Source organism: Sminthopsis crassicaudata, chromosome 4, assembly GCF_048593235.1.
Source record: "Sminthopsis crassicaudata isolate SCR6 chromosome 4, ASM4859323v1, whole genome shotgun sequence".
Classification (NCBI taxonomy): domain Eukaryota; kingdom Metazoa; phylum Chordata; class Mammalia; order Dasyuromorphia; family Dasyuridae; genus Sminthopsis; species Sminthopsis crassicaudata.
The window spans coordinates 399,755,345-399,781,834 of record NC_133620.1 but is presented as its reverse complement, the minus strand read 5'-3'; the positions used below and the strand labels follow the sequence as shown (position 1 = coordinate 399,781,834).

General features: G+C 31.6%; 1 protein-coding gene across 1 annotated transcript in view; it reads left to right on the top strand.

The window, feature by feature from the left end:
- The window catches only part of AHCTF1 (AT-hook containing transcription factor 1), a 104,033-nt gene that overhangs the window by 74,726 nt on the left and 2,817 nt on the right, over nucleotides 1–26,490 (top strand). Inside the window, 12 exon segments of the mRNA XM_074262581.1 lie at nucleotides 5,409–5,601; nucleotides 8,982–9,200; nucleotides 11,493–11,719; nucleotides 11,721–11,799; nucleotides 11,801–11,814; nucleotides 11,816–11,979; nucleotides 12,829–12,952; nucleotides 17,497–17,600; nucleotides 18,791–19,008; nucleotides 20,700–22,467; nucleotides 25,429–25,562; nucleotides 25,868–25,959. Coding sequence (XP_074118682.1) covers nucleotides 5,409–5,601; nucleotides 8,982–9,200; nucleotides 11,493–11,719; nucleotides 11,721–11,799; nucleotides 11,801–11,814; nucleotides 11,816–11,979; nucleotides 12,829–12,952; nucleotides 17,497–17,600; nucleotides 18,791–19,008; nucleotides 20,700–22,467; nucleotides 25,429–25,562; nucleotides 25,868–25,959 — 3,336 coding nt within the window.

The window sequence follows — 26,490 nt, the reverse complement described above, 5'->3', positions numbered from 1 at the left end:
TACTTAAAATGGATCTTTACACAGTGTAAATTAATATGAAATTTTTGTGTAAACACATTTGTTTTTTCTTAATAGAAACATTGTGATTCAGCTGTGTTGATGTAATTGTTATTTTAAAAAATCCCAAAACATACTCAAAAGCATATACAGGGATATGTGAAACCTTAAAAAGGAAAATTAATAGCTTTCTCAAACATTCCAGTTCCTGTCTTTTGTACCATACTTGCTAATATTTTGGTAAGACTAATACAAACACAATAACAATAACATAGTATTAAAAATATGTCTGCTTATGAACTTTCCTATGTCTTCCTAATGAGGGAAGAAGGTAAACTAGCAGCTCCATTGTTGTCTAGAGAATACAATACCTATGTAGGTTAAAATCCACTACTTGAAATTCCTAGCAGAAGTCTTAAGCTGAGGATATTATGAAATCCTGGAGTACAGTCAGAAAGACCCCAAGATTATGCTAACAAAAACTATTAATTTCTAAAATTACATTTTTAAGTCCCAGTATTTAGTATTGATGAAAGATTTGTTTGAATCAGGATAACAAGATAAAATTTGTAAAAAAATAAATAAATAAATAAAAAATAAATGGCATGTAGTAGATACTTCATGTTTATCAACTGAGACTCTATTTTGACAGTCAACTGGGGGAGCTGAGATCTATCAGTAAATCCATTCTTACATGTTATACTTCTGAGGTTCATGTTAGGAATTTGTTCTCTAAGACATCTTGTGTTCTGTAACATTTTCAACTTTAAAGTAATTAATTTTGTCATGTGTATTGTGCTTTTGATTTTCACTGTAGTAGTATATTGTTTCCACAATTTCTTTTTGTCACATTTCTTAAAATACGATTATATCCATTTATTCATGTTACACTTAATACAATTGAGATCTGCTGCTTTTTTTTTTTCCCCAAAAAAGGCTGCTAAAAATATTTTTTATATTTTGTTTTGTTTCTTTATCTTGACCTGTGATTTCACTCATGGAAGTTGTACCAATGCAGAATAGCAATTCCTGTAACTCGACATTCTTAGAGAGTTGCTTAGTACATCAAAGAGATTAAAATTAATTACTCATGGTCATACAAATAATGATCTCTTTGGGGCAGGATGTAAAAGTAGGAATTCCTATTTCTGAAGCTAGCCCTCTTGTTTCTATTTCACCTTGCCTCTTCATTTTGGGAGTAAAACTTTGTTCTTCATCTTCATTGAGGTATATATAAAGTTATGAACACTTGTACAATAAAGTTTTCTAGTGTTCTTTCTGATCTTAAATCCAATACTATTTCTAACATTTGCACTTATTGTTAGTGAGTTGTAGCATTTTTTGATTCAGTTACCCATTTTCTGTCTCTTACAAAAATTCTTCACGTCTGTAGAAGACTTGGTTTTTTTTGGAGAGAAATGATTGTTTTTGGATCGGAACAGGAATTGGACTTGTGATTTCATTGTATAGGAAATTTCAGATTACAATTTCATTTCCAATATTAAGAGGAAACTACCTCTTGTCAGTATAAATATAAAACACTGATTTTCCCCAAATGAGATAGATAGATAAATATATTTTTTAGTTTCCAATTCTTGATGGTACTCAGTCACTGAATGCTAAATGCTGTGTGTCTTCTTACTACCATTCCCTGCCAATAAATCTTAATATCTACCTCATTGTCGTTGTACAATGGACTTCACTTGTGTCTGACTCTTTGATTTTCTTGACAGAGATACTAGATTTGCCATTTCCTTCTCCATTTCATTTTACAGATGAATAACTGAGAACAAACAATGTTAAGTGACTTGCCCAGAATCACACAGCACCTAGCATCTTGAACTCACGACGTCTTCTGCATTTCAGGCACACACACGATCTGTCCTAACCTCATTTTAGCATCCTAAATTTACTAATCTATAACCATTGTACTGCTCCCCTGGCATATTCCCGTACTGTGATTTAGAAGGCTGTGAGTCTTAGCAGACCTTTCCAGTTTTGCCTCTGGCCAGAGTTTTGAATTTTTTACATTATAGGACTTTTGAGCACCTGTACATTTATATCTTATTGTGGTAACTGATCTTAAGCAGTTTTTCATCAGACTCTTCTGTTTTCCCCCTCTCTATTCTACTGAATAAGGAGTCTTTGTTAGATAGTTTGTTATTGCATTGTTGCATAGTTGTGCTCTGTTGCTTCTCTTTCTCATTTATCTTATGTTTATTGATGATCATCCTATGATGCTTCTATTTTATCTTTGGCTTATTTTTTAAATCTATTGCCAAATAGTGTAGCTAATGATTAATTTTTAAAATATTACACCCCTTCCCATCAAAGATAATTTGTTTTGAGATTCCAGGATTTATTAAATATAAAATGCATTTAGTTCAGTTCTATAAGTATACCCTTGTCATATGGCATGCTGTTTTGCATACTTAAATTGTAATGTGTAAGGATTAACTCCATGGAGTAATCTTTAGTTAAACACTTCTCAAATTCTAATGTGCTGTATTTATAAAATAACACCATGATATTAGTTGAAGTAATGAAGCCTTCTTCTGCAAACTAACTTTTGAAATTTTGTCATCAATAACATTATTTTATGAAATTGAAAATATGAATTGTCCTTGTAGAAAAGATGAAACTTTGAGCTGAGCTTTAAAGTGACGCAAAGACTTTTTAGATATATCCTTGTGCTTAACGGCTATGTCAGGAAGCTATTTTTGTCCAAAAACTAAAACTTAGCATGTATTTATTGGAAAAATTAGCATGTTGGCAAGTTTTTTGCAACTTTCTAGTAATTTATTACCAAAATGTTGTTGAATTTATATTGGTCCTCACTAATTAGCCACTGTACAGTTTTGTACTGTTTTTCAGTCTTTATCCCAAGAATAACTTCATTTGTTTATTTAATTAACATTGAATAAACATTAATAAACAAGAATAAACATTTGTTTATTTAATTAAGTTGAAATGAAAAAAGGCCATTTATTTCAAATAGCAAAACATAGAATAATAACACATCCTTTATAGAGCTCCATTGGATCAGTTAAAAGCAGGTGTTAACTTTTTTGTGTTATGGACTGTTTCAAAGTCTGGTGAAACCTTTGGATCCCATCTCAGAATAAAGATTGTTTAAATTGAAAACATAATAGTTTTTAAATGCATAAAATAACAACAAAGGTTGCTAATTATATTGAAGTTAAATTATCAATACTTTTTAAAAAATTGTTCACTGATCCTGGTTAAGAAGTCCTGAGTTAAAGAAAATGGGATGTTTTTTTTTGGAGAAGAGTTGGATAGAGAATGTGGAGAGCCTTAATTTCAATTTTAATTTCTCACCTGGAATAATTTTAATTTAATGGAAAAATTAATTTTAATTTCTCACCTGGAATAGGGATTATATTAGAATACCCTGCTTAAACAATAAGAAGTACAAAGAAGAGGCAAATACAGGTTTGATTTAAGGAAAATTTTAAAAACTAGTAAGTAGATTGCCCCAAAGTGGAATGAATATCCTAATAGATAATGGGTTTCCCATCATTGAAACAGAAGACTCTTTGAGCATTTACTGGAAATGTTAAGTTCCTGTTTGGTTGTGTAAGTTACATAGTCTTATTCCATCATTTATGTGTATGTGTATAATACATATGAATAATTTAAACCTATCTTCCATAGATGTTTCAAGTATAAATATGAGAAAATGGAAAACAAATTTTCCAAATATTTTTTGGTATGGCAGAATAATTTAACTTATTTTTACATATTTTAATGGTTTTGGGGGGGGGAGAGGGGATGGAGAATGAATGCAAAATTGAAAATGAAAGAAATCTGATGTATGACTCCTGAAGAACCCATAAGACCTTGGATAGTTTCTATACAAGTCTTTCAGAAATGATTCTTTTGAGAATCATTTTATAAGCTGCCAACTTGAATGCATATATGTGTATGAAGCATGTAACACTTGCTCAGATGAGCCACTTAGCAGGTAAGAAGTATTTGGGAATACATACATACATACATAGTCAGTGGGCAGTATTCAGTTGTCTTGCTAGTTTTTTTTATCTATTTTGTAATTGCAATTTTTAAAATTGTCCACCATTTGAAATTTTCTGTCAGTATAATTTTCACATAATGGAACAGATAATGGATATACCTGGTTTCAAATCCTTTTTCATTTACCTGTGTGGCTTTGGGTAACCTCTCTGGGTCTCAGTTTCCTCATTTGTAAATAAATAAGTTCAGAGAACAAGGTGGTTAATACAATTTTGGGTCTATATAATACTATATTTTGATATGCTGGTTTTAATACTTGTAATTTATCAGTTTCCTCTCAAAACAGTCCATCAGATATCTGGAATGTCTTAAGATAATTTTCAACAAAATGTAGTCTAATAAATAATTGCAATTGATGTATATATTGTTAAGTGTTTAGAAATGAAAAAGAAATCTAGTTTTTAGGATTCTTGGGTAATTTTAAGTGATGATTGGTTATTCTAAAAATGTTTTATTTGAAGAAACCTTTCTTTGCTGTATTTTTTATCTTCCTTTCCTTTAATCTTATTTTTAGCTATCTTATATTTTAAATATAAGTTATATATATAATAATATCTTTTAAACTATCTGAAACTTGTTAAAAATAGAAACATTAATGTAAAGAACGAATGAAATGGTAATATCTTATAAAGGTCTGCCAAATACATATAAAGATTATGTTCAATAAATTGTTAAATAAGGATTAAGGGGAAAATAATGCTTAATCAGCAAAAGGATTATGAACAGTTTTCAAGAACAAACAATATCTTTTAAGATGCTTGGCCTCATCAGTCAAAGAATCAATTAAATTTTCAGATTAAAGAAACATTGAGGTACTAGTTTCTAGTCCTCAAATTGAGGGAAATAAAAGCAATTGAAATTATCAAGTTAATATAGAAATAGATTGTCATTCATTGATGAAGTAATTAAGAACTGGTAAAATAGGATCTTTGTGTAAAAGTAATCTTGTAGTATAATTCCATTTTAGGGAAAATACTTAGAGAATGCTACCAAAAATACCCCTTTAGAGATTTAGAGCCTTTTAAAATTTTTTTTTGAGGAAAATGTTCAGCCATAAATGATTAGTTAACTAAATTATAGTAAATTAATGGAATAGAATTATAGTTCAGTGAAGACCAAACATGAGGAAAATACTGAATTAGAAAGAGTATTAATTATTAATGCATTCCTTGCAAGAGATGAGCTGAATAAGAACAAATGAATCATGAATGATGATGGAAACTTGAAAGAAGTGATTTGTTATAGCATTTCATACATTAAAAGTAAATTTACATGTAATTTAAAAGGATGTATAGATGTTTGATAATAAATTATTAACTAACTGCATTTCCATTTTATACCTTTTTTTGTTTATATAGACTATTGGATTTGGTTGTTCGTCCTATTCCTCAGCCCTCTCCTAATTTGGAATGTAATCAGCTCACTACAGCAAGAGCTATGGTATATATAACATCTGATTCGTTGCCATCAACATCACAACTAAGTGGGTTACCCGAGAACTTTGGAAGAGCATCTGAATTAACTTTGCTTGAAACACCTCTTGTGGTGAAGGTAAAAAGAAATTTTAATTCTACATCTTGAAAGCCCAAAGAAAGAAAAGTAAAAAATGCTGCTTCCTCAGGCTACTAGATAAGATTGCAAATATTTTAAAGTTCCATTATTAGTTCATTCAGATGTGCAAAGCACTGCAGGGCTTAAAGTATCAGTTGATGCTAAAATAGAAGATGATCCTGCTGTCCAGGAATTTAGATATATCAGATGTAGTCCCAGAAGAGGGACTTCTAAATAGTCAATAGTATTATAAATTAGGATTCCAGAGTAAGAAGGGGTGGGGAATCATTTACTAAGGTTACTGCAGGCGATGATCAGCTGAGAGCTTACAGCAACCTCCCACTGCCTCAGTTCTCTTAAGTTGATATTATAAGGCCACCTAATTATGTTTTAAATGACCAAATGGCCCTTGGCAGAAAAAAAGTTCCCACCATTGCTTTAACAGAAGAAAAGACTTTTATTTCAAATGATGTAGGGAGTCTAATGTGTGGAGATGTGAGCTTGTCACAGTTGAAAAAGATTAGTCAACTGTAGAATATATGGGGGAGAATAGGTTCCTGGACATGTTCTAAATATTTTGAATTTACTAGGTAAATGACGAAGTAGCAAATAAAAGTATATTATGGGCTTTGGGCTTAGTGCAGAGGTACAAATGTGAAGGAAGAATGCCTGCTTTTGAAAGGAGCTAAGACGTATACATATACATATACATATACATATACATATACATATACATATACAGACAGAAATAAAGAACAAATATATACCAAGTAGTTAAAGTAATATAACACTTGTATTTGGAGAAATTGGAGAAGAATTATGCAAAAGATATTGCTTGATCTGTATTTTGAGATGAGGGGATTTAATTTAATGAAGCAAAGTTAATTTAAGGTAGGCGTGCATTGTAGGTGTATGGAATGGATAGGGCAGAAAGCACTGTGTAAACGAAGATGAACTTGCCTGTGCCACAAAGTTTGATGGAAGAAAGGGGAAGTGACTTAATACTGGAAAGGTCAATTTGGACCAGGTTTTAAAAACCAAATAGAAGAGATTATATTTTAGACTAAAGGTAATAAAGATGGTCAACTTATTCTTAGGGGAAATTATTTTGGCATGTTTAAAAGGTGATGGGGAGTAGAGAAAGGCTTAAGGCAGGACTACTTATTAGGGTGCTTATTGTTAAAATCATGGTAGAGGGTGATCCAAAACAATTCCAATATACTTCAGATCGAAAATGCCATCTACATTCAGAGAGACAACTATAAAGACAATGTATGGAACAAAGAATAGTATTTTCACCTTTTTTTTTTGTTGTTTATTTCTTTGCTTTACTTTTCTTGTACATTTTTCCTATACAACATAACAAATATGAAAATGTTTTAAAGGATTGTATATGTATAACCTGTATTAGATTACTTGCTGTCTTAGGGAGAAGAAATTTGGAAAAAAAGCAAAGGGTGATGAATGCCTAAGTTAAAGTAGAAGCTATTTCAGTAGGGAGAAGGGTTCAAATTCAAGATGTTTTGTAGATATTAAAATGGCAAAGTTTGACACCTGGTTGGATACAGAAGTATAGGCTACGGAAGAATGAGAAGAGTCTAGAAAAAGCAAAGTTAGATCTGGGAGACTGAAAATATGATGGTACCTTCATCAAAATTTGGAAGAGTAACTAGATTGATTTCCAAAATCAAAATTATGGGGCCAGCATTAAGTGCCTACTCTATGCCAATCATTAGATTAGTCCACTCTGGATAATAAGTATAAATCTGTTGCATACAGAATGTCTCATTTTTATAAAATGGAGTCCATATTTTGTCCCCCCCAATTTAAAAAGCCACCTGTTTTAAAGGAAATCGTTTATCCTTTTTCTTTGATTTATGTTTTTCTTGCCCTGCTGAGTTCTAGAAGAGTTGATTTTGGTTCATCTCTATCTGAAATTCCAATGTCCCAAAATGGGCATTGGAATCATAGTCAGGAAATTTTGTCTTGTTTGTTGTTCATTCATTTTAGTTGTGTCTTGACTCCTCATTACTCCATTTGAGATTATTGAAGCAAAGATACTGGAACGGGTTTGCTATTTCCTTCTCCGGCTCTATAAAATAAAACTAAGGTATATAGGGTTAAAAGTGACTTGCCTAGGATTATACTGCTGGTTTCTGAGGCCAGATTTTAACTTAGGAAGATGAGCTGACTCCAGGCCTGACCTTCTAACTGTCATCTAAAGCACCATTTTAAGAAAGTATCTTTTCCCTTTCACCAAATCCAACAAAATATTTATTTATTTATTTGTTTTTATATAATTGTTTTAATAATATTATCCCTTGTATTCATTTTTCCAAATTATCCCCCCCTCCCTCTACTCCCTCCCCCCGATGACAGGCAATCCCATACATTTTACATGTGTTACAGTATAACCTAGATACAATACATGTGTGTAAATACCATTTTCTTGTTGCACAATAAGCATTAGATTCCGAAGGTATAAGTAACCTGGGCAGACAGACATTAGTGCTAACAATTTACATTCACTTCCCAGTGTTCCTTCTCTGGGTGTAGCTACCTCTGTCCATCATTGATCAACTGGAAGTGAGTTGGATCTTCTTTATTCAACAAAATATTTATTGAGGGACTACTATGTGCAAAATCCTGTTTTCTAAGGGAATGGAAAGTACAATAAAGTCTTGTCTTTGACTTCAGAAAGCTTATTTTAGTTTGGATATTATCTCCATTTTAACCATTTTTTTTATTAAGTAGTTTAAATGGAAATTAGGGGAATATTATAAGCCATTGATATGCCATAATTGTTTATATTTTACCTAAATTAAAGCCAAGTGATTCAGAAATACTTTATTTTTTATTTATTTATACTTTTTATTGTTTGTAAAAATTCTCATTGATTCATAATTTTTAAAATTCATGATATTTTGGTTAAGATGAAAGCTGAAGTTTGTATCTTTGCATTATTCAGTTTACAAATTAATATTTTAAAGAGGATCACAGAAAGAATGTTTTAAAATGCTAAAGGAAAGAAATTTTCATGAACTTTGGAAGTATTTTTATTTTTTAAAAAATAATTTGGCCAAGTACTTTTTTATTCAATAAAGTGGTTCTTTTTGGAAACACACACGTTTTGTTGACTTCATTTATTACATTTATATGTATATTATATTATAATCCTCGTATTATTAGCAATGCCAATAAGATGATGATACAGGTAACAGTTTTTTTATTCAGAAATATTTTAGAGTTAGAACTTTTTGATTAATTATTTTAATTAAATTATTTGGTTTGAACTGAGTGCTTTTCCTTATATATTTATGAAAATGGATTTTTAAAAAGTGGGGTTTAACAGTGATTTTTTTTTTTTTTTTTTTTTACAGAGAGCTAAAGCTTTGGCTACATCTATTTCTGCTGCTGGATTTCCTGAGTTTACTCCTCATTCCATCTTAAGATCTAGTCTTCGTACAACACCTTTAGCATCTCCTTCTGGATCCCCTGGAAGATCTGAAACCCCTATTCCACGTGCAAAAGAAACTAGGATCTCTTTCATGGAAGAAGATGTAACTGCAAAATGGAATACTGGAGTAAGTTTGGTGGAGGTAATTATAAGTTATGTATTGTATTTTATTTAGTATTTCCCTTATAGATCTGTAGAGTAGTTAAAAACAGTAGTTTTAAAGTAGTTAAAAGTTAAAGTAGTGGTGATAAAAAATGTATAAATGATTATTTGACTTCCTTTTTTATTATCCTGTAAAAGTTATATTCATGCCTCCAACTTAATTGTCTGTCTTCTTTCCCTTCATTATTTTATTTTCAAATGTTTGAGTATTGTATTTGAACTAACACTTTTTGTGTATCTACTGATATAATCATAGGATTTTTTTATTTCTTTTGTTATTCATAAAAATCAATTATGTTAGTGGTTTTCCTTATATTGAACCAGCCCTGCAATTCTAGTATGAATTTCACTTGGTAACAATATATAATCTTTGTGTGATATATTATAGTAATCTCCTAGCTAGTATTTTTATTCAGCATTATTCAGTATTTAATTCAGCATTAATTAGTGATATTGGTCTATAATTTTCTTACTCTAGTTTTCTTCTTTCTGCTTTAGAAAAGACAAAAGGAATTGATAGAGAACTCCTTTGCCTATCATTCCAAATAATTATTTACTATTAAAATTAGTTGATCTTTAGATGTTTGGTAGAATTTTCTTGTAAATCCATCTGGTCCTGTTGCTTTTTTTTCTTAGGAAGTACATTTATGACCTGGTAAATTAGGAATGGAACTTGGTTTCTGGGCTATTCTACTGGAAAGAAAAGATGATTTTGCTTTGGAGCCGGTTTTTTATAAGCAGAGAGAAGAATTGATATGAATTTCACTTTAATTGCATGCTTTTGCATGATAATTTATTGATAGGGATTAAACTTGTGATTTTTTTGACATAGGAAATTCTCTGATGAGAAAACTCTGCCAAATCAAAATAACTGATTTTACAACTCATAAAAATCTTGATGAATTGCCTAAAGTATTGAGAGAATGAATCTAGAGTGAGTCAGAATGTGTCGATCTGGTTCTTTATTTACAGTCTCTCAGTAGTTATTGTTGTTTTAGACAAATTATATTAATGTAATTGCTAGTGTATTAATGTAATTGCTCCTTACTCTCCTTAGAACCATACCATTTGTTTTTATAAATTTGTAAATAATATTTAAAAAAAGAAAGAAAGAAAGAAATCAGCATATTCAACCAATACATCAAAAAGTCTAAAACACAGACAATATACCACACTCATGGACCTTCCCACCTTTATAGTGGGGTTTTCTATCCTCTGCATATTGTCATCATAATGATGTACCACAGTTTGCTTAGCCATTCCCCAATTAATGGGCCTTGCACTTTATGTCTAGTTCTTTATTGTCATAAAAAGTGCTGCTATAAATTTGGTATATGTTTGGAAACCTATTTGTGTTACAAGCTTAGTGCTGAAATCTTTGGGGCAAAACTTAGGAACATTTTAGTTGCTTTGTTTTCATGATACAATAATACTCACAATTGATTCACAGCTCTACCAATAGTGCACTAATGTTCCTATTTTCTCACATCACCTCCAACATTAACTATTTCTGTCTTTTGTCTTTTTTGCCAATTTGCAGAATGTAAAGGTTGTTGTATTTTAATGTCTCTTATTAGTGACCTGAAGCACAGTGGCTATTCGTAATTTGCAGTTTTTAAAAAAATTGTTTATTTGAAATCTTTGACAGTTTATCTGTTGGAAAAAGGCTTTCTCACTGAACAACTTATTAGGTTTGATGCATTAATTTTGATTTTCCAGAAATTATTCAGCATGTTATAAAATGCAGTATTTTTTAAAATGCCTATTAACACTCTTAAATTTTACCCAACTCCCCTTCTCAAAAAACAGCAGCCAGTAAAAAGAGTTTCTTGCAGATTAGACTGTCTTTTCTCTGTACATCCAGAAAATTTTCTCCACAACTCTTTCAGTGGTTATCTTTCTAAATTATATAAGCATACCATTTCTGATCTCTTCAATAGATAGTTTGCATTGTAGTGTGATTTGAAGTTCACATATTCAAAAATATCTCACTTTTTGGAAGATTCCAATATTAAAATTCCTGTTTTGGGTTTATAAGTCATTGCTTTTTTGGACAACCCTAAGTGCAAATGAGAGGCAGATAGATTTTTAGAAGGCAGAAAAGTAGGAACAGTAACCACATAGTAGTGAAAAGGGCTAAATTAGGGGAAGCACCATACTACTGGTACCCAGGTAAAGTTAACTAATCATCAGACAATTTTATGTAGCTTTGACTGACATTATTTTTACTTGAAATTTAACTCCTTTAAAAATTTCTTTTTCAATTTAAAAGGTTACAGAAGACAATAAAGCAAAATTGTTTGTACCCTCACCTTTGCATAAATGTGAGTTCATTCAGAGACTGTGTGGCCTAAAGAGCAAAAATAAGACTTCACCTTTGGTCCCTAGTGGACAAAAAGAGGATCAAGAAGAGACAATTGAATTAACACAGAATTCACCCATAGAAAACACGGAGAAATTAGAAATGACTACCGAGAACAGCAGTTTTCCCCAGACCACTTGGGTATGAGATTGCTCCATTGCCAGATGACATTGAAGATGATGATGATGATGAAGATGAAGAAGTTGATGATGAAGAATGATGATGAAGATGAATGATGATGAAGAAGATGATGATGATGATGATGTTATTTTCATTTTTTCTAAGCCAGCAAGCACTTCAGCTGACTTAACTGGTAATTTAGAAATACAGAAGGAAGAGGCTGACAAAGAAGGTCCTGGGCCAAAAGTACTATCTTCAGAGATAGAAGAGCAAATTGGTATGTTGTTTAATCTATTGACTTCTCTATACAATATAGAAATCTTTGCCCATTAAATTCAAGTTCAAAAGAAAACTTTATTAATATATATTAATAGATTTAGGGAAATTCTTCCCCCCCATTGCTGAAGAATTTGAGCAAGAAGCACAATCTGGTGATGTATGTAACCATAGCATTTTGCATAAAATACTACATGGTATTTATGATCTCATAGTTCTAACAAATGTTAGGTTAAAGTGGAAGATTAAAAGCAGCAAATCAGAAATTAAGTAAAAGCTGTTTGAAGTAACAAGAAATAACAGCTCTGTTTTGTTACCTCTAAAGCAACGGAAGAAAAGGAAAGTAACTACAGTAAGTCTACAATTATTTAATTTGAAGGGTCAGTCTTCCAAACCTTATTATAGTTCTGATTACAGTAAATCATTAAAAAAGTTAAATTCAATGTTCATTGTATTTAAGACTTTCCTTTTTTTAAAAGGAAAAAGGACTAGAAGTTTTAGTATCTAGAAAATGAAATCATATAAAATGACATATTATGAGGTAGTATCACAGTTGCAAATTAAAAATTTCCATTTTGAAAAGCATAGAAAGTTCCTGCTGGAAAAGGATCTTTACTATCCTGTTAAAACCTAATTGGTTCATCCTACAAATAAGGGAAATGAATTCAAAAAGATGAAATGATTTTTCAAATAAATTTAGTAACAAGCAGGACTATAATCAAAGCTTCTTAATTTCTGATATATTGTTGTGTGATTACATTATATTGTCTTTCCAAAGAAATTTAAACTAAACTTTTAGCATAAACAAGTGGTAGAAGATAGGTAACTATTCACCATTTGTAACTTACAGGTGTTTTGAAAGAGGATGAAAACAAATTGACCTCAGTTCCAATAGCTGAAATTTCAGAATTAAATCCCCCAAGCTTTGTTCAAGTTTCTGAATCTTCACCTTGTGCCTTATCAGAGCAGGAAAGGTAAGTTTTTTGGAGAAAAATAAATATTGTAAAAAACAAACCAAGGGGCATCTAAGATGGTTCAGTGGATAGAGCACCTCTGGAGTCAGGAAGATATGAATTCAAATGCTGCCTCAGACACTTAACACTGTGTGATCCCAGACACTTAACAGCTGTGTGATCCCAGGCAAGTTTTATTTAACCTCAGTTGATACACAATATCAAAAACAAAAAACATCAAGCCACTAAAAGAGGGAAATTTTTAAATGAAATGTTTGCTTCCGGTATGTTTTATTTAGATCTTTGAGATCTTCATTTTGATTGTAGTAAATTTTCTTTAGGTAGATTTGTTTAGTTGGAGGAAAAGTTTTCTTTCCAAAAGCAGTCCCTAATTTTTAGTCTCTTCATTTCTTCTCTCTTCTCTTGACTCAGAGAAGGACTTCAATTGAGTTCTATTGAGTACTGTACATTCTATGGAGTAGAATGTAGGTCCAAATAGTATACCAGTATAGGAAGCATGATCACATTTGTACTGCATATACAAGAATTAGCCCCACTATTGTTGCCAGTGTTCTTTCCCAGAAAGTTCATATGGCTCCCCGTACTGTGGAGAATACAGTATATAGTATGGTGCCAGGAAAAAATGGCTGATGTGATCCAACAGGATTTGTGATGTAAAATAGACATTTTTAAATGCATCTTATATGATAGCAGAATTCTGTTATGCATGAAGTCCTTGTACTTCAGTTTTTAAAAGATTAATATTGTTAAGAAATAGAAACGATAAGGATGACCAAACAGAAAAAATTTAGAACTGTAGCTAGCTATTTTGTTTTGGAAACAAATGGTGGGTAGTGGCCAGATATATCTACTCTTCTTATATATTTTTTTCATGCCACTTTGTATCTCTGATTCCCAGTAATCCCTCAATAAAGGCTCCAAAATTATCTTCATCTTCTTTCCAAATTAAAATTCTTTTCATTTTTTCAACTAAATGTTAAATAGATTCTCTGGACAACCTAATATGTGAATAAGTATAAGCTTATCCACCTATATAGGGGAATTTGTTAACCCCATTCTTTAATTGATAGGTTTTATGGGGAAGTCTTTTGGTTTTTGTTTTGATTCAGGCTGATAGATTAAGAATTCACATGTATTGTTTGCCTCTTCCTGAAACTGACTACCATCTCCTTTCACTTTCCATAAATTCTTCAGGGGACAAAATAAAATATAGAATTTTTATTCTTTTAGCAATATTGCAGGGAAAACAGGTCAGTACAAGATTTAGTAGATGCTCCATAATAATTAAAGAAGGTAAAATAATAGTTCCTGGAACACCAAAAGTAGTGATATTAATTCCCCAAGGCATACATGAAAATCAGTATTGTTATTAAATAGTTTCATCTCATCTATAATAATGTGCTCAATTGTGTGCTTCAGGAGTTCACAGAAGAAAGATCAGTATGAATTGGAGTAGCTGGGGAAGGCTTTGTGGAAGAGGTGGGACCTAAACTGTTACTTCAAGATCAAAAATACACATTACAGTTAACAGCACAAGATTATCAAAATTGTCTTACTGCTCGGTACTGTAATTTGTTTTTATTGTGTATTGAATTGAGTGACTCATTAAATAAGTTTAAAATCTTTTGGACTTAAAAAAAATTGTAACATAGTAACTATTCATGAAGCCTAATAGCTAGTGAAAAACTGCTTTCATAGCTATTATAAGGTAAACAGATCTTTTTTGTTAAATATTTTTATGTTTCATGAAACTTTGTTATTGTGAAGAATCACTTATTCATGCTAAGGACAAGAAATAACTAAGGCAGATAGTTCTGATAGTCCGTTTATAGGTCATTTAAAATCCATTATATGATTTCCTCATTTTCTTTGCTTATATGCTAATACAGGAAATATCTGTGGGAATTCCCTTTAGCAACCAGTAGATTCAGATATTAATATATAAATAACAAAAGCTCTGTGATGCCATAAGGTGAAGATTATGAGAACTTGTTCTTCCTAGATAGACTAGCAATTTATTTGACTTAGTAAATATGTGCTCCATATTTACTTGAGAATCAGCTAACTGATTTGTTCAGGATAGCACACCTAGTAAGCCAAAGATACAATTTGGTCCTAGTATTGCTGATTGTAGCACCATCACTCTGTCTATACTTTGACTCTTCATTACCCCATTTGAGATTATTGTGGCAGAGATACTGGAACGGTTTGCTATTTCCTTCTCCTGCTCATTTTACAGATGAAGAAACTGAGACAAACAGGATCAAGTGACTTTCCTAAGGTCACACAGCTAGTAAGTGTCTGAGGGCCAAATTTGAACTTGGAATGAGTCTTCCTGACTTCAATCCCCGCACTCTATCCATTGCGCCATTCTAAACTTGCATTGTCTAACTCATTCTAGTTAAGGAATAGAAGAGGCAGAACAGAAGAGATGTTTGTAAAGGAAAAAAAATAGTGGATTATTGTTAGAGGATTTGCTATTCAATTCCCTCCTTTGTCTCTTATTACAGTTTTGAAAATGGGCAAGTCAGTATATCTCCCTGGGCCTAAATTTCCTTCTCTTTAAGAGGCTTAGACTAGTTGGCTTTTCATGACCTTTTTTCTGCACTAAATCTTTTTTTCTTTTCTTTTCTTTTTTTTTTTTTAATTCATTTTTCCAAATTATCCCCTCCCTCCCTCCACTCCCTCCCCCTGATGACAGGTAATCCCATTAATTTTACATGTGTTACAATATAACCTAGATATAATATATGTGTGTAAATACCATTTTCTTGTTTCTGCACTAAATCTATGGTCATATATGATCATCAAAAGATCTCTGCTCTCAGCCTATAGCAGGCCTTGGTCATCTGGTTTTTACAGTAAGGTTGTGATGGCCATGCATGTAATTCAGATCCATCTAGTATAATGATACCATATTGCTTTTCTTAAAATAAAGTGTGTGTGTTATGTCTCTCTCCTGTCTCAACTTTTCAGATTAATATTTACAACTCTCAGCCCCTCAGTTACTATATTTCCTTATCTCCCACCATTCCCCAAGGAAAACCTTCCACTCTAACCTGGTAGGACAACATCTTTATCCTGTCTTTTAGTTCTTGGTAATAGTATTCTCTCAATCTAGAATGTCCTCTAGATCTGTTCATACTTGACGCTCATTTACCCCAGAAATACAGTCTTCTGTTCTAATCCATCCCATCTAGATACTTTTATAGTACTGATTGTATGTTGTTGTTGTTTTTACTTCTGATAATCTATTTCATTCATATCTGTATATGACATTGCATTATTCGCCATCAATACCTTGACTAATTTTGTAAATTGCATCCCAGAAAACAGTATGTTGTAGAGAACAGTTTCATAAACTAAATGTGTAGTGATATAAAAATGGATTTTCGTGATGTTGCAATAATATAAAATGAGGCAAAATTACATTGGTCAGTGCAACATTCTTAATGATATGCCAGATCATACAGAGCTTTAATGTTAAAAGATAGTTTAAATATGAATGAAGATACAGGAATAAAAGGTAAAAATATTTTAAAATACTATTGTTGAACATCTAAAAAGATGATATACTGGTGTGGTTGGTGCTAGTATTCTCTGTTGTACTGAAATAATATAAATACTGAGATTCAGCAACTTGTCCAAGGTTGAGTGGTCAAACTGCAACTCAAATGCAGCTCTTAGAATAACCCTTAAGACCATTGCTTATCTTCTTTGTTCTAAGTTTACCTCTCATTATGTTCAGAGTATCACAGATTTAGGAGTAAGTTATATATCTAGCTTTCATTTTAAAAGTCGCATAGATTGATCTAAGTGTATTTTGCTCTAGGTCCTCATGACTACCTATCCAAAACCTTTTCCACTGATATTAATTAATAGGGACCATGTACTCATTCTTTATTCCCCACTCCCACAGTGCTTTGTGCAGGGTGTTTAATAAACAGTTGTTGAATCTGTTGAATCTATCTAGAAATTTGCCACGGATTTCTAGGAATGAATAAATATGTAACCATTTAAATCAGAACCTTAATGCATGTCAGCTTTTTTGCATGTTCCGTAATGGGGTTTTAAAATGTTATTACCTTTTATTTCATTTTTTATACTTGCATTCTCAGTACCTAACACAGTATATGGAACCTAGTAGCTTAAGGTTATTTATTGAGTAAAAAAGAATTTACTTTTTATTACTATTGACTATGTTGTTTTATTTGAAAATACAGGAACAACTGATGTTAATAGGTAAACACATAGTGAAGTAAGAGAAAACGAGTGAAGGAAAATGTTGTAGAGAGAGAGGAAAATGTATATAGCTCCTACAGTTCATAATAATATTAATTGAAATTATTTTATTTTTTGTATCCGCAGTTTATTAAATGAAGGTCTTGATCATTTAAACTTTCAGCATCTCTAATATGTTTTGATTCTTGGTTTTTTTTTTTTTTTTTTTTTTAATCATAAACATAGAATTAACAAAAACCACGTAAATCCATAAACACATGTTTTGAACATTTTAACCCAGTACTATGATTCTGTTTCAAAAGGGAAATCTTCACCCAGGAGCCCAAGTTGCCACTTTTGGATGAAAAGCAATTATCTGATGAAATATGTACTACTGCAGTTGGAATAGCAGGAGCAAATAATGAATGTATGTATTGTGCAGTTTATAATACTCTAAAAGTTTAGTCAGATATATTCTAGTATTGACTGGAAATAAAGCTTTTATGTTCTTTGGGATAAGAAATGAGCAGAGGAGAGTAAGAACAGTAGTAGAAATGTTTTTTCTTTTTCTATCCGTTCTCTTTTTAGTTGAAGGTAGGCAAAGTAAGAAGAATATGTACACTCTTTTAAAAAGTGTCGTTGGTTATTTCTTTCTGCTCCCACAATATTAGTCATAGCATTTGGTGGACAATATTTTGGCATGGTACTTGTAGACATTGCTGCTGCATGATATTCAAAAAAGAAGTGGCAAGTTCATTAATTCACAGCTGGTAAAGCTACCTGAGCTGCTAATCACAGTTAGGCCATGACTTAGTCATTTATAGCTGTACAGATTTTTTAAAACTCTAAGAAACTGATTTTATCCATAAAGAGGTATGAAAGTAAAAATGTAACCTTAGGACAAAAATTTAACAAGCTTTTTTGCATTGAGTACCAATAGCAAGGGTAAGACTGATAATGCCTATCAGCAGTAGTTTTGGAAAAAGAGAAGAAGTTAAGAATAAGAAAAAAGTAATATGAAGAGTGATGAGGTACCACTGATATTTACATAAACATGGGACAAAAGACTATTTTTTCTTAATAGTTAGTTGTATGCTCTCTTGCATCAGAAAATGAGCCAGGTTTTTTTTTTTTGTTTTGTTGGCCAAAGGGAAAAAACCAGTCTGGAGTAAACATTTTGTGACATGATACTATTTACATCAGGATATCCATTTACCAAAAGTGACCTGTTAAATGAACTTCATCAGTTCTGGTTAATGACTGGTTAAAGGATAGGCATTTGAGTTCCTTAGTTCACAAGTCGTGTTATTGTTTGAATCAAGAAAGGTATTTGTTTTAATCAAAAGTCGTACCTGAAAGAAAAAATGCAAAATACATTTCAGCTTATGTGCTTTGTTTAGGAAGAAATGAAATGTGAGCAATTAAACAATTGGTATTCCAGTCTTGTCAGTGATAGAAAATAAGTTTTTTTATTTTATCATTAAAGAATTCATAAAACTAGCCTACTCTTGAGGATTATGTAATAGTTTTTAAAATAAGTTGAACACCAGTAAATTTTCTTCTTCTCAATTTCATATTCATCAAATTAGATAATTAATGATTATCACTGTCTTTCAGCTGTGCTGAGTGTTCTGCATGTCAATGAAAGTTCTGGGCCTGTTACCTCTGAAATTCCTACAACCAACATCTTTGAAAATACATTCAAACAAGAAATAGCCTTAGATTTAAAGGAAGATTATGAAATAGAGGTTGATGCACCAAAAGAAAATGCTAATTTACCAGAAGAAAAACCATCAGTTTCTGACAGTTCTGACAGTGAATCTCAAGAAATTCATGTAAGAAAATGTTTCCCACATTTTGAACTATCTATATGAGGTCAGTTGGATCTGTCCATTTTTTCCATCTTAGTTTTGATAATTTGTACTATTGATGAGGGAGTGTGTTTCTGTTTTTATGAGAATTAAGAGGTTATCCAATAACAAATTTGTCATCTGTGAAGAAGTTTGTTTCTGGGTTTCCATTTAACATAAGATTTTTAGATATAATCTTAAACAGTTAGTGACTATATACAAGAGAAAAGAATTCAGAATGATTTTTTAAAAATTTATTTTATTCTACTAAAATATTCAGATATAATTGAATTTATTTATACTAAGAAGCTTTTGAGAGTTTTTTTTATTTTTTTATTTATTATTTTTTTTGTTGTTGTGATTTTTTAGTTTTTGGAATCCTACAGTCAATCTTTTTTCAGGGGGGCAGTAGTGACATCAATCACATGCGGGTATAAAGCATTTCAAATGAAAGCCTTTTTTATTTTATTTTATTTTATTTTATTTTTTGTTCTATTAAAAACTATGCATTTGTGATGTTTTAGCTCTTTTTTAAAATGACTTGTCAGCTTACTTTCATGGTATCCTGAATAGCCAAATCCATAGCACTTAGTTGTATTTTACTCCTTAACAAAAAGTATACCTGAATCCCAATTTCTTCAAGTTGAAATTGAAATGTTAATGATGAATTGTGGTGATGGCATGAATGGGAGAGAAATTTTATTTCTAAGAATTTCTAAGAATTGCCATTCTATTATTCTAACTGAATGTTTGGGAAATGGGAAACTTGCTATGTTCTCAGCGATGGCTAATAATGTTCTACCTACTTGGTCAGGAGATCTCTATTGTTTCTACTTCCTCCTTTTTCTCCCCTTCCCTTACCAAAAGGTAAATGCAAGGACCATTCCTTCTTCCACCAAACCCCTAGAAGAGAGGTACTCAACTTGAAAGCCTTAGGAATTTCATGGTTTATGCAGTCCCAGCCAAAGGGAAGAGGATTGAGGCTAGCCCAAGGGAGCTTATGTAGGTGAACTCTTCTTCAACCTTATGGGAATCATTCTATTTAGAAAGTATGAATAGTTAAGTCATATGGGGATTATTTTAAAATAATATTTTCTCTTTCCTCCACTGAGACCTCACATAGTCCTTTATACCCCTTATGTTCATATTATATGTTACAGTCTTTTGTATATGGATAGCTTTTCTAATTTATCAGCTCCATGAAGGCAGTGACCTTATCTTATATACTATTTGTATTTTTCCCAAAACTTAGTTTGTATGAGCTTAATTAAATATTGATTAAGTGAACGAAATTAAGTACTTTATTTTCCCTAAGATTCTCTTCCTCTACCTTTACCTTTTACTTTTTAACCCCTTTCAGTAGTATTTTAAGTGCTCTTCGTTCTCCTCACAACTATTATTACAAAATTTTAGAAACTGAAGCTATTTTTTCTAAAGGAAACAATCTGTCCAGCTGCTGAAACAAAATTTTTCCTATTTAGCTTTATTGACTGAAAAGTGCAAATTCCCATGATTACGTGTTTTGTAAGGTGTATCTCTTATATCATTTATCTCATTATCTAATTTGTGATTAAAAAGTTAGGGTAAAACTGATTCCAAGACTCTTGTTAAGTCTTTGAAATGAGTTCATTTGTGGAAATGTTTCTTAACAGATTTTATATTTTAATATATTTTAGGTGATTGAACATGAAAAAGTTGAAACCATGGCATCAGGAGAAGAGACTGGGACACTTTCATTGAATGAGTTGTATCCTTCAAGAACTCTAAACCTTCAATATAACTTTGATACCATTGAACAACAGTTCACTTGTGGCTTACCTGATAATAAAGACTCTGCTGAGTGTGATATGGCTGAAGTGGATGGAGAACTTTTTGTGGCTCAGAGCAACTTTACCTTGATATTGGAAGGTGAAGAAGGAGAAGTTGAAACAGGAGATTGTGTCACATCTGATGTGTCAGCTAATATAGCAGCTGAAAAAGAAAATGACAGTGATAAACATGGGCATTTTGAAGGCTTGGCATCTGTCAGAATAAATGATCAAGAGTCCCAAAATGTTGTGGAGACATTACCATATGTGCCAGAACCTATTAAAGTAGCTATTGCTGAAAATTTACTAGATGTCATTAAAGACACAAGGAGTAAAGAATTTGCTTCAGATGCAGTGGAACAAACTATCCTTGAAACCATGCCTTTAATAACTCAAAGGGTAATGCGTTCCACCAAGACAGAAAAGGAAACAAGTCTAGAGTTAGATAGCCAAGGCATTGTTGACATAACACCTTCCAGAACACGAACAAGAGGACAAAGCATCAAAAATCTTAAGTCCAGATCAATACCTGAGGAAAAATCTGCAGACATTCCAACACCTGAAATACTAGAACTTTCTGCTATAAAAAGAAGTACCAGGAAAACAAAAGAAAAATCTGAGATATCTGAAAGTGCCTTTGCTGAAATTGAAGCAGATTCTCAGAAAGTATCCCAGGATTCTGTTACTCCTAGGAGAGGAAGGAAAAAAAATGTTAATCTGGATACATTAAAAATTGCTATTGAACAGGAATTACAAGACTCCACAACTTCACGGAGAGAATTAAGAATGAAATCGTCTCAGCTTTCTGAATCATCAAATGAAGAAACTCCCTATAGTAAAGAAGTTACTGTTACAAGAAGAACTTTGAGAAGAACAAAAAAATCTGTAGAGGAGCCAGAAAGTAGTGAATTATTAAATGACGAGAAGTCTAAATTAGCAGTCAGTCCTGGCAGAAGTAGGAAGAAATTGAAAAGTGTTGATATGGAACTCTCTGAAAATGTTGGTCCTCATCAAGATGTTGTAGCCAATGAAGAGAAGCATCCTATCCAACAGAGTGGGAGAAGCAGAAGGAAAATGAATAACATCTCATTATCTCCAGAGCATTCTAAACTTGATTTATCTGAATTGACTTTTGAAACAGAGTTCAAGAAACCAGTTACACCTAAGAAAAGGGGCAGACCAAAAAGAATAAATCCATCAGAGGATAAAGATATTCAAGAAATTAGTACTGAGATGAAACAAACTCCTCTTACCCCAAGAAGATCTACAAGAATTACCTCAGGTAAAACTGGTAATAATAATCTAGGAAAACTAACTTTAGAAAATAATCCTTTATCACCAGATGAAGGACCGACTACACCATTGAGTTCTAAGAAAAAATTGACAAAAGTGACTGAAAATCAAAGAAGAAAAAATAAACTTCCTTCAGTACCAGAAGGAAGCACAGATGAAGAAATTATACTCAAAGACTCCAAAAGCAAAGAAATACTGCATACTGATAATGGATTGACCAACTCTTCTCGTAATACAAGGACTAGATCCAGCAAGACAATTATTTTCCCTAACTTTTCTGACCCCCAAACTGAGTCTTTTTTATTTTCTTCACCTGTTTCAAAAGTTACACGGAAGACAAGAGGTACACATTTTTTTTTGATATCAGACCAAAATAAATTCCATTCAGAGTCTAAAGCTTAAAATAAGCCTTCATGCATAGGATTATTTTTTTAAGACTTAACTGTATGAAAACTAAAATTTATTATTTAAGAATGATTATACTTTTTAAAAATTGGTTTCATTTCCTTTTAGTGCTTGTGGTTTATTTCTTTACTTATTTAAAGGTTACTTTTTTTTTCAAATCACTGGGTTTTTATATATTGTGTTCCCAAATGATTTATGCTAGGTACCATTTCTGTACATTTCTTCACTAAGGACGTTAAATATATTTTAACTCAACAAATAGTTTTGTGTATATATTTCCACGGTGTTATTAATTTTTTACTAATTATATTATTTCATGCCCTAACCAGCATATTTTTATCTTGATTAATTCCGATGGCCCTAGTCTCACCTTTCTTTTTTTTCCCTTTCTCTCTTAAAGTGAGTTATTGAGCTTTGTTCATTACTTCCTGTATATTCCTAATTAAGTTATATAATTAGTTTTTCCCTCAAAAACACTAGTCTCAAAACTCCTGAGAACTACTTTTAACCTCTCCAATGACAGTACTTCAAAAATGTTCTTTTCTATAGGCTTAGAAAAATTTTGTTTTTTTATATCCCCCAATTTAAAAATTTTGAGAGGTAATTATACCACTATTTTTCCTTTCCAAAAAATAGTCTTGTTTGCTTTTTGATCAACTAGTATCTGGAAGTTGATTTTTGTAACATTGCCAATCCTATTAAGGATACTTAACATTTTAAAGTAGATAACCTTTTGTATGTGGCATAAATTTACTATCCAAACTGATACTTTAGTAGTAAATACTTATACTACTACACCTTAGTAGTATACTAAGGTACTAATACCTTAGTAGTAAATTTGATTTTAAAATGTGATAGTGAAAAAACACATACATGATCAGTGAGTTAAAGGACATTACTCAGGCCCTAGTCTTAACTCTTAAAATTTAAAGAGACTATCTTAAGCTCTGTGATGCACTTACTATATATGACATGTGGTGGTATATTTGTGTAGAAAAAATTAATTGTTTAATTAATTAAACAATTTAAATTAGTATAATTGTTTGCTACCTTATATATCAGATAGAAGAGTCAAAAAAAATTTCAAGCAGATTGTTTAAATTCTGTGGTCCCCATATACATACGATGTAAGTTCTCTTTTGAATGTCAGAGTTATGTTCCATAGTGGATGTAGAAGAGAGCTTTTAGGGTAATTAGCTAAATTTGTTCTTGCTAAAGTATGATGGAAAGTACAGTTGCTTCCACTTAGGAAATGTTTAAAGAACAAAAATTATTAAATGTCCAATGGTTTTTATGTGTATTCTGATTTATCAAGGTAGTGTTTATGATGAAATTTAGTTTATTTCCTTATTTTGATTCAGTAAATTAAATTCAGATATGTTATCCAATGGTCAATGAGTTTTTATTTAAGGCAAAACCAGATTTTTGGTGCAAAAGGCAACAAATATTGACGATATCTGTTAAATTTGGCACAGACACAAAGCTAATTTCTATTGGGAGAAAAAAGTAACTGTTGATGTTTTTCTAGGGCAATGTCATCTTTATGTGATTTCTAAAATACATCTCTTGAGTAAACTTGAAATAATAAAAGAAGGGAGTTGTTATAGAGAGCCATAGAAGAAATCTGAGAGTTTTATGTAAAATCAGAAGTAAATCTAAGCGCTTTATGTAAAATAAAGTTATTTGCATTCTTTAAAACATGAATTTTGTACTATAAAAGCCTATGTTGTTTCATACTAGTTTTGTTGGTTTTAATAAATATCCAGTTTTTATTGTCATGAGTACTAGATTAGTAAAAGAAAGAAAATTTGGCCTTCTAAGACCTGAGTTGTCGTTTTACTATTTGTGGGGGATGTTTGTTTTGTTTTTAAATCTGAGTATTTTTAAAAGCAAAATACATGGGGGTGATGTCAAAACTCACCTCAGCATTACAAAATGATCACGATGGATATTTAAGAATTTTCTTTCACAGGTGTATAAATGAACATCCTTCTGAAATACTTGTATTAATCTCGGAGATCTCTTTCATGACTAGAAGGGAAAAGACAACAAATCAGATTCTTCAATAACAATGTCTGTATATAGGTACAAAAGAGATCTGGTTCTCAATTATTCCATTTTGATTTCTCCATAATAAGTCTTGATTTTAGCTTCTTTGAGACACGTTTATATCTCTTGATTACTTAGCCCCTTTGTTAACATCATCATTTCTCTGCTTATCTTTTAACTAAATTACAGTGTAAAGTCCAAAGTGAGCTATAAAGGTTTTAAACTTTATGTCAAAACATTTATCTAGCTTTATTCCCATGAAGGCATAAATCAGATAATATACATGGATGAATAATGTTAATGCTATTAACTTAAATTCAGGGACAGAGAAGAGTATAACAACAATAGAACATTTAAACGGCTTTCTAGCTATCTGAAACATTATAAACTCTTACTCATCTAGATTAAGTCAAATTGAAATGACTTTAGAAAAGAAAATTGTAGATTTGGAAATAGGGTTCTTGGAAATCCTTTGGTCCAACCCTTCTTTTTACAGATAAGGTGACTGAGGCCCAGAAAGTTCAGGGGATTTGTCTCAGATCATGCAGGTAATAATTTGTAATATAGATCAGGTTTTAAACCAGGTTTTCTGGCTCCATATATAGTGTTTTTTCCACTATATCACACACTGCCTCCTGGAATTATTCCCACTGCTGCACTCTTCCGTCCAACACCGCTTTTATGACAATGATTTAAAATGTAATACACTTTTGGATAAATGCTAGCTTAAGGTATAGAAGGAGGTGCTTGCAGCTTTATGACATCATTTGCACTAAACTTTTTTTTTTTTCTATTCATAGTTTTTTGCACTTAAATTTAACTGTGTATTTGTGATTTTTTTTTTTTTAAGCTCAAAAAATAGAAACCACTGTACAGTTGAAGGGCCTAGTTTCAGATTTGTCCTCTCAGTTTGTCTTCTCACCCCCGACTTTGAGGACCACACGGAAACAGGCATCTGAACTTTCACGGATTGTAAAAGAACTGGTAAGAATTACATTGTTGCTGATTTTCATCCTTCAAAATACACTTTTCCCCCTTTGAGGCATATCCCCAATGGCAATTTTAAGTGGCAATCACATGCATGTATATTAAAAACACAAAAGCTGCCTCACTTTTTATTTGAAAATTTTGCCCTTTGTGCCAAATATCTTGGCAATTCCTAATAGTTGAGAGAATGTAATGATATTAAAAAAGTAATTGTCATTTAGTTTTTCTTGTTAGTTTTCATAATGTGTGATAAATGTACTTACAGTGGTTTAAGCTCACTTTTTAAATTTTTTAATCCAAAGGAATTACCAGTTGAAAATGACCCCAAATCAGTAGAAACCACGGAAAAGCAAAAAGTAAAACGAATCAGGACAACAAAAACAAAAGCAAGCAAGTATGGAAAAATTTTCAGCATCTCTTTTCATTAAAATTAGACTGTATAATTTTGGGTATCTGTATGAGAATTTTTTGTTGACAAACCTAATGTGAATTCCTGAAAGCCATCCTCTATTATATCATTATTATTTACAGAATATAAAACAACAGCTCTATGCTCATTCTGCTATTTATTTGAACTAGCAACTCTTTCGTTTTTCTTTGAATCCCCAGAACATAGCAGTACCTGGTACATAGTAGATGTTTATTTAAAGGGGAATAATAATATTAGCATTATGATTATATGGTGTTATTTTATTAGCATATTCTTAGTAATGCAAGGGGTAAGGAGTTAGCTGTTATATCCTCGTGGATGTAACAAATTACATATTTTCTCATTAAAAAATTCCCACTAATCTTCATATAGCATATTTAGAGATTTTTCCACTATTCTAGTTTTCCTACTAGACACTATCATTTTCGTTTTCTCTTAAAACTTTAGTTCCCCAGAGCAAAATATTCCAGATTCTGTAAAATGTGAGAAAATACA